The 14741-nt window shown below is 43.2% G+C and overlaps 1 protein-coding gene across 2 annotated transcripts; it reads right to left on the bottom strand.

The window, feature by feature from the left end:
• Positions 1-5748: 5748 nt before the first annotated feature.
• Positions 5749-6841, bottom strand: LOC119333453. 2 transcript variants are annotated; one of them, XM_037606340.1, is made up of 2 exons: positions 6393-6841; positions 5749-6277 (listed from the first exon to the last, which is right to left on the bottom strand). In XM_037606340.1, the coding sequence occupies exons 1-2, from the start codon at positions 6484-6486 to the stop codon at positions 6036-6038; spliced, it is 336 nt and encodes a 111-aa protein (XP_037462237.1). In that variant the 5' UTR covers positions 6487-6841; the 3' UTR covers positions 5749-6035. The 2 variants fall into 2 exon arrangements, with proteins under 2 accessions (XP_037462237.1, XP_037462236.1); XM_037606339.1 differs by having other exon boundaries at positions 6372-6827.
• Between the last annotated feature and the right edge of the window lie 7900 nt (positions 6842-14741).

Below are 14741 nucleotides of genomic sequence, written 5' to 3'. Positions count from 1 at the left end.
GGATTCAGTTAGAGCCAACGCCTCGCACACACGCGCGTACGTGTACGAGAGAAACGCGCATCGCTCGGCCCCCGACCTCCCACCGTAACTGGGAACTCCCCGAAATTTCCTCCCCCTCGCTTCTACCACGGTCTTTTTCGTCATGGACGGCCCAAAGGATGTCATGCAGCTGCGTCTCCGGCCCGCCCAGGACGAAAAGCCATTTTCTGTCATGATTTTTTGTCATAGAAGTAGGAGCCCACCACATCTATGATGATACCGGGTTTTGTCACAATTATCGTCATAGAAGTGTCATATGTATGACAGAAAAAATCGTTCGGCGCAAAATATCACGGATGTGTCTTTTTTTTGTAGTGCTTCCTAGTTGGAGTAGGAGAAGAAGGAAGAGGGAGAGAGAGAGAAGGAAAGGGGGGGAGGCCCCCACCCCAATTCGGATTGGGCTTGGGGGCGCCCTCCACCTGGCCGCCTCCTCCTCTCTTCCACTAAGGCCCAATAGGGCCCATTGACTCCTCGGGGGTTCCGGTAACCTCCGGGTACTCCGGAAAATGTCCGAACTCATCCGGAACCATTCTGGTGTCCAAAATATCCTTCCAATATATCGATCTTTAGTCTCGGCCATTTCGAGACTCCTCGTCATGTCTGTGATCACATCCGGGACTCTGAACTGCCTTCGGTACATCAAAACACATAAACTCATAATACCGATCGTCATCGAACGTTAAGCGTGCGGACCCTACGGGTTCGAGAACTATGTAGACATGACCGAGACTCATCTCCGGTCAATAACCAATAGAGGAACCTGGATGCTCATATTGATTCCTACATATTCTACGAAGATCTTTATCGGTCAAACCGCATAACAACATACGTTGTTCCCTTTGTCATCGGTATGTTACTTGCCCGAGATTTGATCGTCGGTATCATCATACCTAGTTCAATCTCGTTACCGGCAAGTCTCTTTACTCGTTCCATAATGCATCATCTCATAACTAACTCATTAGTCACATTGCTTGCAACGCTTATAGTGATGTGCATTACCGAGAGGGCCCAGAGATACCTCTCCGACAATCGGAGTGACAAATCCTAATCTTGATCTATGCCAACTCAACAAACACCATCGGAAACACCTGTAGAGTATCTTTATAATCACCTAGTTACGTTGTGACATTTGATAGCACACTAAGTGTTCCTCTGGTATTCGGGAGTTGCATAATCTCATAGTCATGGGAACATATATAAGTTATGGAGGAAGCAATAGCAGTAAACTAAACGATCATCGTGCTAAGCTAACGAATGGGTCAAGTCAATCACATCATTCTCTAATGATGTGATCCCGTTCATCAAATGATAACTCTTTGTCCATGGCTAGGAAACTTAACCACTTTTTATCAACGAGCTAGTCAAGTAGAGGCATATTAGTGACACTCTGTTTTTCTATGTATTCACACATGTACTAAGTTTTCGGTTAATACAATTCTAGCATGAATAATAAACATTTATTATGATATAAGGAAATATAAATAACAACTTTATTATTGCCTTTAGGGCATATTTCCTTCAATCACATGTTTGAACGCTTCCTTTGAATTTTTTCCGCATATGTTTTCGGTTTTTTTTTACTTTTCAGTTTTCAATCGGTCTTTCTTAGCTTTTGGTCAAATAAAAAATTGAAAAAAAAACTTGCATGAAAAAACATGTCTTTTTCTTCCGCGAAAGGCATGGGTTTGCTTTCGCAAGAGTCTTGGCCGTGCCTCTCGAAAACCGAAAAAGGACGGGTTTTTTTCTTCTGCGAGAGGCACGAGTTTGCTTCCGCGTGAGCCATGGTCGTGCCTCTCGAAAACGAAAAAATGTGTTTTTTCCTTCCACAGAGGCACGGGTTTGCTTTCGCGAGAGGCACGACCGTGTCTTTCGAAAACGAAGAAAACACATTTTCTCCTTTTTTTTTCCTTTCACGAGAGGCACATGTTTGCTTCGGAAACGAAGAAAAGTGTGCTCCTGGCTCAGATTTTTGTCCTTTTTACGAAAAAAAATCGCCAAAACCTATCAACATGGGATCTAGTTTTAAAAATCTCGATGCAAGAAATCCAAGGGTAAAAACAGTTCGAGATTTGAACGTACGGCTTAAGAGATGAAACATTTTGAGTAAACAAATCAACAAAAAAAGGCAAACTCACAGTGCATCATTTGTCACAACCTGAAATGATAGAAGTGACCTTTGCAAGATTGCTTCTTAATTAGTGATTTCATCAACCCTGACTCACGCTTGTGATAATGTTGGGGCGTTGGGCCATGCTTTATGAAGAACGACAACGTTGCCATGTTTCAGGCCCACGATGATACTCTCTCACATACACACGTGTAGTGGTTAAAAACACACTAAGATTTCTTTAATTATTTTATAAGAAAATTTTCAATCTATTCATCAACTATCAAGATAGTGCAAAGAACATCAAAAATAAAAATTACGTCCAAATCCGTAAACCATCTAATGACAACTAGAAACATTGGATCAACACTCAAATTTATTAACAAAACCAGCAGCACAAACAACTTTTTTTTTACTTAAGTGTTTTTGTAGCCGACCATCTTCTTCCTCCCGAATGGACCGATAATGTGCAGCCGCGTGACTCTTTGTCAGCAAAGCCAACTTATCATTGTTGATCATGAACAAGAAATCATCGAGGAAGTGGTCCTGTCGGGCCAGCACCTTGAACAAGCCATCACAACGGAAGAGCTGTAGATCCCAGAGCCAGATCTACATTATTTCTCACATGTCTCACGCCAACGCCGCATGACCAACTGATGTGATGATGTTTGACAATGAATACTTCGTAGGTCCTACATGACCTCATATTTCAGCAGCACAAAATGCATATGCTAGTCACAATTGTATTGCAATTTGGGCCGAATGTAGGTCATCATGTGGACCAAGGAGCAGGACAAACCCCTCAAAGCGGCCCACAAGGGGTGGGGGAGACACTGCAAACATTCGAAATCACTATCCAACTCTCCTGGTTGCGACAAGTGGCGCACATGCAGCACGCCACTTGTCGCAACTAGGGAGTTTTTTCTTTTTACGTAGATTAGTTTATTCAAAATGTTTTATCTCTCAAATCGTGCGTCCAAATCACAAACCGCTTTCATTGTTGGATTTCTCGCGTTGAGATTTTCAAAACTAAATCTCATGTTGATAGTTTTGACGAATTTTTTTTCATGAAAAAAACCAGACGAAAAAACTGAACCGGGAGCACAGTTTTTTCCCTTTCCGAAAGAGGCACGCCCATGCCTCTCACGGAAGCAAAACCGTGACTCTCGCGGAAGAAAAAAAAGAGAAAACACGTTTTTTTCATTTCCGAGGAGGCACGGCCGTGACTCTCGCGAAAGCACAACAATGCCTCTCGCGGAAGCAAAACCGTGACTCTCGCGAAATTAAAAAAACAGAAAACACATTTTTATTCATTTCTGAGAGGCGCGGCTGTGACTCTCACAAAAGCACAACCGTGCCTCTCGCGGAAGCAAAACCGTGATTCTCGCAAAAGAAAAAAAAAGAAAAAACGCGTTTTTTTTCTTCGTTTCTGAAAGGCACGACCGTGACTCTCGCTAAAGCACAACCGTTAGGGCCAGTTCTTTTGGGCAATTCTATCAGAATCGCCCCCCTCCCCAGCTTCTCCTAGAATCATCACTCCATATGTTTTTTACAATCCTAGCTAATTAGACCTTAACTAGATAGGATTGTAAAAAAATATGGAGTGGCGATTCTAGGAGAAGCTGCAGAGGGGGGCAATTCTGGGAGAATCGCCGAAAAGAACTGGCCCTTACTCTCGCAGAAGGAAAACCGTGACTCTCGCGAAAAGAAAAAAACAGAAAACACGTTTTTTCCGTTTCCGAGAGGCATGGCCGCGACTCTCGTGAAAGCACACCCGTACCTCTCGCGGAAGCAAAACCGTGACTCTCGCGAAAGAAAAATAACAGAAAACACGTTTTTTTTCCTTTTTGAGAGGCACGACTGTGACTCTCGCGAAAGAAAAACCGTGCCTCTCGCGGAAGTAAAACCGTGACTCTCGCGCAAGGGAAAAAAAGAAAACACGTTTTTTTTTGCATTTTTTAATCGAAAAGCTATGGTGGAAAACCAAAACGTCGAAAAAAAACCGTTTAAAAAGCCGAAAACGCATGCGAAAAAATAAAATAAAAAACAAAATCCGGAGGGAGTCCCCAGGGCGCGACATGTGGCGAATGGCTGAGAGCGAGCCAAGTGGCGCTGATCGTTGCCAGGCTCCCGAAGGAGCGCTCGTTAACTAGTTGCTCTCGCAAACATTACGGGACGCTTCTTGTGAAACCACATATTGACCACACGTGCGTGTCATTGGGCCGACCGGGGCGGCACTCATTTTTCATACTTTTTTTGGTGGGTTTTCATTTTCTCCAGTTCTATTTTCTGTTTATCCTTTCCCTTTTTATCTTTTTATTATTCTTTCTTTGTTTTTTCCTACTTCTATATTCCCTTTTTTCTTTTCTTTTTAGTATTTACTTCCTAATAATATGTACAAAATTTATTTTGCAAAATACACGATAACATTTAAAAACTACATGAAATTTATTCAAAATCAAATAATACTATTTTTGAATATTTTATTTCAAAATACATGGACATTTTATTTTAAATACGTGAATAATTTGTTAGTTGTATGCTTTTTTTAAATGCGTGAAGACTTTTTAAAATACATGATTTAAAAAACCACGAACTATGATTTTTTTAAATAGGTTCGATTTTTTAAGTATTTTCATAATTTTTATTCGAATTATTTTTTTAAATAAAAGTGATAATATTTTTATTACTTGATTTCTTTTTGAAGTGTGTGGTCAAATTTTAAAATCAGACAAATAGTTATAAAAAATACACAGAGACTTTTTTTAATATGTGCATATATTCTTGTAACACATAAATATTTTATTTTTTTACTATTAAATTAATTATATAAAAATGACCAATAAAATTGACCTTTTCTTTCTAGAAATGGCTTTTTAATGGGCGATGGAATTGTTTATCTGCATTGCTAACTAGATTTATTACGATTAAAGCCCGCAAAAAAAATGACAAACCTTATGTGTTGCTAGCTAGTTTTTGCATTTGAAAATTCTGCAAATATTACATTCAACAGAGTCTGAACCGCTGTAGAGTCGTATGGATTTCATTTGGGTATCTTTGTCGTGTCAAACTAACAATGAACACAATTTGTCTGAGATACCCACTTCCCTTGTATCACACAACAATTTCAGTTCCAATATCAATCCAAGAAGATGTTTTTTCTAATGACCTGACATGCTATTTGGTGTGTTTAAAGGCATGTAAATTCATCGTTAGCAAACTAATCATGTGGAGTGTGTTAGAATTTTTTGGCCTCTCCGATTTGCCCATTAGCATGTCTGTAGCCACCGAGCATATTCTAAGTTAGCTAACAAATATGTGATCTAAATATGTACCTATATGATATCTCTATCCGGTTTCATCTGCAAATTGACCTAGAAAATCTGATATGAGTTGGTAATACTGCTTACATCCAGATTTCATAACTCGCAGGCTTGATATTATTGACAAGGTAGCGTTCAGTTTTGCTTCCATATGGCATCTCTATCTCTTTAACTCAAAATATTTTTGTCCTCTGCGTGCAGATGTCAAATACGTGCATACTGTAGTACCTTATTTAAATCAGAATCACTCAACATATGAAATGCATGGATACCAGGATATGTCATTTCAGTATATGCAATGTCTGAATTCCAATTGATCAGTACAATACTGACGATTCCTTGGTGTACATACTTATATTGACTGTTATAGGACGATAATCCGGTACAATCTGACTAAACATAGCTTGGTAATTCAAGAACTTACTAAGCACACAGAAAGGATAAATACTAGCCAGTAAACAACATATCAGCACGATATCGACAAACATTATAGGCAAACAATTTCTGAAACTGCAGCACTACACAGATACTAGCACTACCACCCGCAACAAGATCAGTACTGTACTTTAGAAGCTGAGCGCCGAGAGAAGAATGACAGTGGTGAAAACCAGTGCCAGAGCGGAGGTCACCAGAGCCGGCAGCGCCACAGCGCCGCCGTTCTTGGTGTTGTGCGGCCTCGTGTTCACCGCGCCGCCACCGGTACCGGTGTGCCTCCCGGCACCGCTCGCTCCACCACCGGAGCCGCGGCCTCCCGTGTGCCCAAGCTTCCTGGCTCTCGACATCTCCAGGAGCCTCTGGCCTTGGATTTCTGGAAAAGTAAGCGGCAGTTCCAGGAATAACTTTGTAAGAGATATGAAGAAAGTAGGGAGAAAAGAGGAGATTGATGCACACAAACTACTAACCATGGGGCTGGAGAGCTGCACCAGCCATGGCCCTTCTCGGAGCTGCCTCACACCATGTGCCATGGGAAGCGACGGCGAGGAGGAGGAGGAAGAGAGCGAGGGCACCTTTCTTCATCTTGAGATGGACTCGGTGCCCAACAGAGCAACTCCGATGTGGAGTGTGTGCGGAGGCTCGTCTAGTCTTTTAACTCCTGGATGCTGGAGAGCAGCTAGCTAAGATAAGACCACTCCACAAGCTATTGTGCATGGTGGCAACAGTTGAGCTTGGTTCTTTCTGTGGCAGACACTGTGCCTTGAGCCGGAGAGGCGCCTTGCACCGTGCCTTTCTCACCCTCTCGTTAGCTCACAAAATCAGGGTTAGTACTCTCCCGTAATCTTGCTGATTAGCACCACCCCCAAAACGAGCAACAGTTTGAGGAACTTTTGTTTCGGTGCTCTATGGCATCACTGGTGTTTCCGCTGGGGGCAAGAGGGGGCAAAGCGAACTGCAAAAGCTACCCAAAGAGCATATTTTGTTGCTTTTTTTTATCTGTGTGCATGTCGTTGGCGCTGAGATTCCACGATGCTCCACCACATGTGCTCTTTGCCAGCTCCGAGAGCTACAGGATTTTGAGACCACAGGCAGCCTGTAATGTAGAAATCCTGAGATTGGTTTTCTCATCTCCTCCATCCGATCAGCAGGGGATACGGTGTGATCTTTGCCTTTCTGAGATGTCGTTTTGGGCGGCCTGTGAATGGTCCTTTCAGCCCAAGTTTCAGACGTGGCATTTTCTGCAGAGTAACAGTTACATCAGTACAAAGTAGCAAGGACAACTGCTGCATCAGTAAAAACAATTCTTACGCATTCTGAAAGAAAATAGTACATTGTCGGGTCATGAGAAGTTTGTGCAGATCATGAAACCGGATTTATGAAATCATAGAGGGTGTTTTTTCCTCTTCAGAAAATAAAAGTAGATACATCACTTGTCACCCTGAAAAGAATGATGTTACCACTGAGTGGGAAGGTAGTGCGCCCTCTTTTCAGAGCAGGCTTCAGACAAAACGCACTCATAGATGAGAGTGGACGTTATTTCTGTGCTGGAGAAGATTTACAAGAAGGAAAGGCACGCCTAGCTGCGCCACTGAGTATTGGCGTTGTCAATTTGTTAGTTTTTGTTAGTCTGGTGTCATGTTTTCCTTTTCTAGTGTTATATCCAAACAAATATCAAAAGTGTCAAAAGGCATATTATGTAGTATATGTGGTCGGTCATAACGATAGACATTTTCAATATGTGATTCTCAAAATATGGGTATCAAAATGAAACCCTTATTTTTTTTGCTCGTGTGAGCTAGACTTGAAAGTGGTCCACCCTTGAATTTCCACTTCACTTGGAAAGCGAAAGGGTACATGTACTTAATGGTATTTTATGCATGTACTTAATTAGTGTTGCATATTAGTATAATTCACCACGGAATTGTAAAAGATTGCCTGCTCGGAGCTACGGCAGGGCCAAACCAGGCCATGGCCCGCCCAGCCGAATAAGATTTCAATGTAGAGTGGTGCTAATTTTGGGCCCTAGATGCAAATTTTCAGGCGTATATCTTAATCTAGCCCTTTTGGGCCCGCCCAGTGATGTGTGTGTAGCTCTGCCACTGCCTGCTCATCTAGTGTTCTTACTTCTTCTGATTTCATGCATGGACATTAATAAATACTCCATCTCTAAAGTGTAGAAGTGCATGATACAGCCAATGCAACAAAAAAATCGATCTGAGAGACTAGACAATGCATTTATACGTCAGCACACACCCTCAGTACTCAAGACCTCTTGACTCTGTTACCATGTAGAGGTGCATGCTCTACCAATGCAACAAAAAATCGATCTGATGAAAAAGACTATTCAATTCATTTATACGTCAACATAAAGAAATATAAGACCATTTAGATCACCGAAGTAGTGATCTAAATGGTCTTATATTTATTTACAGAGGGAGTACTAATTAGCACCAAGGATTTTAAAAGGGACACAATCAAAACTGTGAAGTGCCATTTGTCTTTCAGATAACATTGTTATCTCAAAGGAACACCAACCCAACAGAATACCCTAGCAGATTCTTTCACACACTGGGTACCACTCCTTTTTTCGTTGGATCCACCATTTCATTTTATCTCACCTCATCTCTCTGACTTAAGCTCACTTTTGGCTTAGGCCGGACCTGTGGGCGTGGATGATGTTGCATGTTAAACTATGCTTGTCCTTTGGCTTTAATTTTCTGTAGTGGATGTTATAGGCTTTGAACCAGATGCTTTCTTTTAATAGAAATCGAAGGGGGCCTTCTTTCAGTAAAAAAAAAACTCTCTAACTTAAATTTCATACCTTGAGGTTGCAGAGGCAAGAGAAATCTGGCAGTCCCTGGGAGTAAACCACCACATCTCAGATACTCTTCTTGACCAATGTCAACCAAGAAGCCACCCGGTGCAAAGGATGCAGGTCAGGTCACACTCGTTTCTTTTCCACTCACCGTTTTCCAAATCAACATGTGCTCACTTGGACACCCAGCTGGTACCCTCATGTTTGTACATATCTGAAGAAGAACGACCATTTTATTTCAGTTTGTACAGAGAAAGCTTGAGCATAAATATTGCAGCGTTTAGTTCTCTAGACAACAGGTTCCTGTCAAACGTCCAGGTTGACTTGAGCAAGTGACTGTGAAAGTCACAATGCATAAACAGAAACGAGACATGCATAGAATGGCACACAGTACATTAAGAGAAAACAGAGGCACATATGAAGGGTACAGGAGACTGCAAAGTGTACATTTTTCACACGGACTCGGGGAGTAGTATAAGGCCCAAGGATAAAGCCCAACCCCAGAAATCTGGTGACCAGCATTACTCCGGGAGCGCGCGATCCTAAAAAAAAAATAACCTCTGGGAGCGCGCGGGGATCACGAACTTCAGCATGGGACTGGATTGATCTCTCCTACTGTCAGACATGATCTCCAGCGGGCACTGAAGTGCAGGACCGCTCAACTCCCTCCATACACGCGCAGCCCTGACATCACGGCCGGCGGCGAGGTATGGCGGTGGATCCGGAGCTTGGCGCCCTCGCTGGCAATGAAGAAGGAACACGGAGCCGCGAAGGGGAAGGGCGGGTCACGCCATCGGCTTCGACGGAACACGTACAGCGCAGGATTGGAACGGCGAAGGGCGGCGGGGCGTAATGGGAGGTGGGAAGTGGGGCGGAAGGAAGAAGGTAAGAATACGTGGAGAAGAAACTGAACTTGGGCTGTCCATGCGCCAGATCGGAATGCGACGGGCGTGCGCGCATTTTGGTGTTTTTCATATTTTTTTGACAAAGGTGTTTTTCATTTTTGGTTTCGTAAATTAGGTGGCCTTGCCACCCATGGAGTCTCTCAGCAAGTCAGCATGCAATTGTTCTATCGCTCTGACCTCTGCACAGGGCCGTACCCGAGAATTCAGGACCCGGTGCAAAATAGCACGAAATGAGGCTCTTTAGATAGAAAATTACGTCTAATAATATAAGACGTTTTTGTAAACTAACATAGCTTGCTAAAATGTCTTATATTTTAGAACAAATGGGTGATTTATTATTTATTTAGCATACTATTCCCTCCGTTCCTAAATACTTGTCTTTCTAGGCATTTCAACAAGTGACTACATACGGAGCAAAATGAGTGAATCTACACTTTAAAATATGTCTACATACATCCGTATGTAGTAGTCATTTGAAATGTTTAGAAAGACAAATATTTAGGAACGGAGGAAGTATAAACATAATCTTCCCAATAATGATCCACTTTAGTGGTGATTTATAGCTTACAAAAATATCTTATATTGTGGGACGGAGTAGTTATTTAAGTCGATAGAGAGGTCAAGAGAAAGATGTGCACTTATGTTTCTATAGTGGCTTGCCTTGGAATTTGGAACTGGCTAGTGTTGGTACTTGAAATATTTTACAGGGAGCGTTGTTATACACACGACATGTCTTGGACGATTTGTGAACGATAGTATTGATCCAACCGTACCAACGTTGAACAAAGTGCAGGCCCACCGCTAGATCAAGGATCGTGCAGTGTTCGGCTGGCATGCATCGGCTGCGCAGTAGTTTCGTTTTACAGGAGATGAAGCGTTGCTTGAATATTCCCTTTATTAATACTATTAGTTGACATTTAAGATATGTTCTGAGGCCCCAAAATTTTAGGGGCCCTGTGCCATCGCACAGGCTGTACCTGCCTGCCATACGGGCCTGCCTCTGCATCCATGGATCGATCACTGTAAACCAAACAAAACAAACGAAATTGAAAAGGGAACGTGGCATGTATACAAAGGATCCAGATTTATTATAAAAAGGTTCGTCGGAAGTACAAAGCATCTCAGAACATTATATATATTATCGAGGCCCTTGGACCATCGAACAACCATTGTCGTTGTCGGAACAAGTCGTCAACATGATATTGTCGACGCTATTATACTGAAGGCGCCCTGACCTTATTGATGACAACCAAAATGTCTTCGTGCATGTGCCTCTAAGGACCATTGTCTCGAAGCCGCAGTCGTTGCCGTTCAATCCTTGAATCAATCTGAAAAACCTGACACAATATCTCGCTGTTGTATACACACGACGAGAAACCCTAGCCTCGCCACTCCGAGGAGCTGGCAGGAATCTACGTCGAAGCCCCGTTAAATCTGTCACTGCGAACAAACTCAAGGAGGATCGGGGTCCGAAAGACCGACTCGAAGATGAGGCGCCGCCTCCACTAGGACTAAAACTTCAACCTATCTACTAACCGGAACGAGGCACCATGATTCCCCTCACCGCTACCTGCCATCAAAACGACATGCAAGAGGAAGACGAATTCACGGGTTCACCGGCGAAGGCGGAGGAGAGGAAAGCTATAAGCGGCTTTATTTTTCTTTTATTGAAACGAAATACTACGTACTACTAGTAGCAAAGTGCCAAAGTGTCCACGGGCGAGCTAACACCGGTCGGCACTCAGGTCAAGCCCCGGCAGGCCTGCGCCCTTCAGCGGCAGCACCGGTCGGACTATTCGTCTTGCACGACGACCCTGGCCCTCCCGACGCCGCCAGACGCCGCAGAAACAAATGCCGGAGAAGGCCAACGGCAGGCTTGCCGGAGACAGCGTCGCCACTCAGCACCTGTGTCGAGCTTCCTCCGGTGAGGAGCAACGTCATGATCAGCGCCGTCAAGACCGTCATCGCGGCAACAAACTTTGATCGGATCATCGATGCAATGTGCATGCAAACTAAAGAAAGAGTGGTGTTTGAGGAGAGCGATCGATGGTTGATGGGGTCGGAGCGCGTCGTGTACCGTATAAAAGGGAGGAGACCGGCGGCGGCGTTTTTGTTTGAATGCTGGCCGCAGGCCGCAGCGCGCTCTAGCTTGCACGAATACGTATTCTGCGTGTTACGTGTTTGCGCGGCTGGGAACTGCGCGTGCAGCCTCCACCGTACGCCGCATATCTAACGGCCCTCGGTGTCTACGAGCATCTCCAACAGCGGTGGCAAATATCGTGCGCGTGGGAAAAGCTAGTTTTAGCGCGCGCGGAGCGGATCCGTGCGAGCGGGCGCGGGAAATTCCGGCGAGCGGGAAAAAGCTGCACTTCGTGCGCTAGATTTGGCGCGTGGCGTCCGGCGCACTATGCAAAACACGCACGTCCGATGCAGCCAGCCGCACACTCGACCGCTCCCGTCGGCCCTTTCTTCCTTTTGCCGCCCCTCTCTTATTTGCATCTGGCGCCCCGCCGCCGCCGCCGCGCCCTTCCCTCGCCGTGTCGTGCTTCCCCCGCTGTCGACATGCCGCCGCGTCGCCGAAGCAGCTCAGGCTACCGCGGCACACTACTAGGAAAAGGCCTACTAGTGGTGCACCTGTTTTGCCTACTAATGGCGCACTACAGGTGCGCCACTAGTATCACGTCATTAGTATTTTTTACTACAGGTGTGCTAATGGCGCACCATCCAGTGCACCATTAGTATAGCCCACGGTGCGCCATTAGTATGCCTTCCAGGAGGGCATATTTACCCATGTGCTTTGGCATACTAATGGCGCACTAGTGGATGATGCCCCATTAAAGTCCTTTTTGTAGTGCGCCATTAGTGTGCTGAGTGGTGCGCCACTAGTATGAATATTACGGATTATTATTTTTCTGATATTTGCACATGTTACAAAACATATTACTGCACATAATATAGAGAGCACAACATATAAACAGCAGATTCATCGAATACAATAAAATATTAGTTTCCGAATACAATTCATCATATTAGTCTTTGAATTCAGAAGACCGAACAAAGATAGAACATTACAAGTCTCGAAACCGTGAGTAGCGAGTTTGTCGGAAGTAATACTAATCCTAACAAGTCCTACTAATTATCATCATACAACTTCTACTCGTTATTAATAACAAGTCATACGATCATCATCTTGATAGTCATCGAACCAACCCTACTTAATTGTTCTTAGCACATAATTATCAGTATTAGGCAGGACCTAAATATCCTATTTAGGGTAAAATAGCATAATACAATATAGACCCTGACTCTCCATTATGGAGAATGGAGATCATCCTGTCTCCAATTCTTGCGCTTCGCTTCCTTTTGCTTCCAAGAACCTCCTTACGACTGTCCATATATTTTTTTCATCCTTTGGTTTGCATGTCTCCACTTCTTTTAGAAATCTGGTATGGGCAGTTGAGATTCATAGGATGACCTGGTTATATGTTCAAAATATTAAGACTACCTTTCTGATACATCAAATGAGGCACACAATTCTCTGGGATTATCTGTTGAAAAACATAGTAATAACTTTATAGTTAGCAATGATGTATTAATTTTAGAAGTATGCAAAAGATGCACGGATGTCGTAATAGTAAAAAATCTTACCAGAGTACCACCATGGTAGTTACCGTAGTTGAACACATGCACTAGTGACACGTATTGATCATAATGCTGAGGAGTTTGATTGTAGATATTGTAATTCTCAATGTCAGTACAAAATCCGACCAGATGATTTTTCTCCTTGTAAGTTGTTAATTCGGAGCCATCGGTGTAATGGGTTTTGTCTATCATCTCCCGCACATTCTTTGAACAATGAAAATAAGCTGTCAATGGAAATAAGCTGTCAACTATTTTAAAATAAACAATATAAATTAGCTAATAACTATGTTTGAGAAACTCATATAGTGGTAGAATTGGAGGCGTATCAACAAGGACCCAAATGTCCATATTGTCTTGCTCGATTTTAGGATCACCAAGATCCATGGTGACAAGCATACCCTCATCAAAACCATACATCTTGCAAAATGCTTCCAAATTTTTGCAACCAAAATGGGTTACGCTCCCAGAATTATACAGATTTATTTCAAAATCCACGTCGTGATGAGTCCTTAGGTGATTTTTCTTTGTTTCAGAAATTTCATGGTCTTCAAAATCCATCCTCTCCAAGACATAACGTCTTGCATGGCATGGGATAAGCTATACTCGAATTGTAAAAGATGAAAATTACACGTTGAAATAGTTGAAGTCATGCTTAATTATGAAAATAACACTTGTCGTCGTTGTGTACCGTGTCAACTTCGAAGGTCTCCTCGAGCTTAATGCTGAAGCGCCGATCATCGTCCAGGTGAGGCATGTCGCACAGACCTCGATCGTCGTGGCACCAGCCGCACTCCACCGGGAGACTTTCATCGTCCGATGACGACATATCCTACGTTCATAATTCAAAACTACATCATCTCTTGCATTGGGTCCAATAAGATAATCCACAGTGTGGTGAAAACACGCCCTTCGAACTGGTTTGAGCTATTGGTGAATGGAGATGGTCTAAGATTTTCAGTAGTAAGAAGTGAAGTGGTAATTTTGAGAACAAATGGTTAGGATGACTGGTTCCTCTTTCCTGTTTAGCTTTACAATAGAAAATTATTAGTCATGCACACTTGTGCATTTTCAGCCAGGCCCAGTGGAGTTGGCCTAAAAACATTTCTTTCTTTAAGCCTGCTACATTCATCTCAAGTATTTATGGTCAAGGGTTAGTAGGGCCATCCAAATAGAATATGTGGTATGGGCTTTTTTAGTAGGTCATCCTACCAGATTAGGGTTTATCGATGACGAGCAACTGACATTAGTAATAACTATGAGTTGATATCACACTTCTATCTGTATAACACAAGAGGCAGTTGATCCTACTTAATTAAGTACTAAGATACCCCGGCCCATGCATTAGTCGCAAGTACCCCATATGTCCTATTTTTAGCAAAGTCATGCTAAAATTCACAGAAATTTTAGCATGACCTTTGCTGAAAATAGGACACATGGAGTACCCGAATTTGCCGGAACGGAAGTTAATCGACATT

Source organism: Triticum dicoccoides, chromosome 7A, assembly GCF_002162155.2.
Source record: "Triticum dicoccoides isolate Atlit2015 ecotype Zavitan chromosome 7A, WEW_v2.0, whole genome shotgun sequence".
NCBI lineage: Eukaryota > Viridiplantae > Streptophyta > Magnoliopsida > Poales > Poaceae > Triticum > Triticum dicoccoides.
The sequence above is the reverse complement of the archived record's forward strand: the minus strand, read 5'-3'. Positions and strand labels throughout refer to the sequence as shown.

Coding starts and splice junctions, on each gene's coding strand:
- LOC119333453 (XM_037606339.1), bottom strand. CDS start 6,486: ATGAAGAAAGGTGCCCTCGCTCTCTTCCTCCTCCTCCTCGCCGTCGCT. Junction 6,278..6,371: donor TGCAGCTCTCCAGCCCCATG/GTTAGTAGTTTG, acceptor TTACTTTTCCAG/AAATCCAAGGCCAGAGGCTC.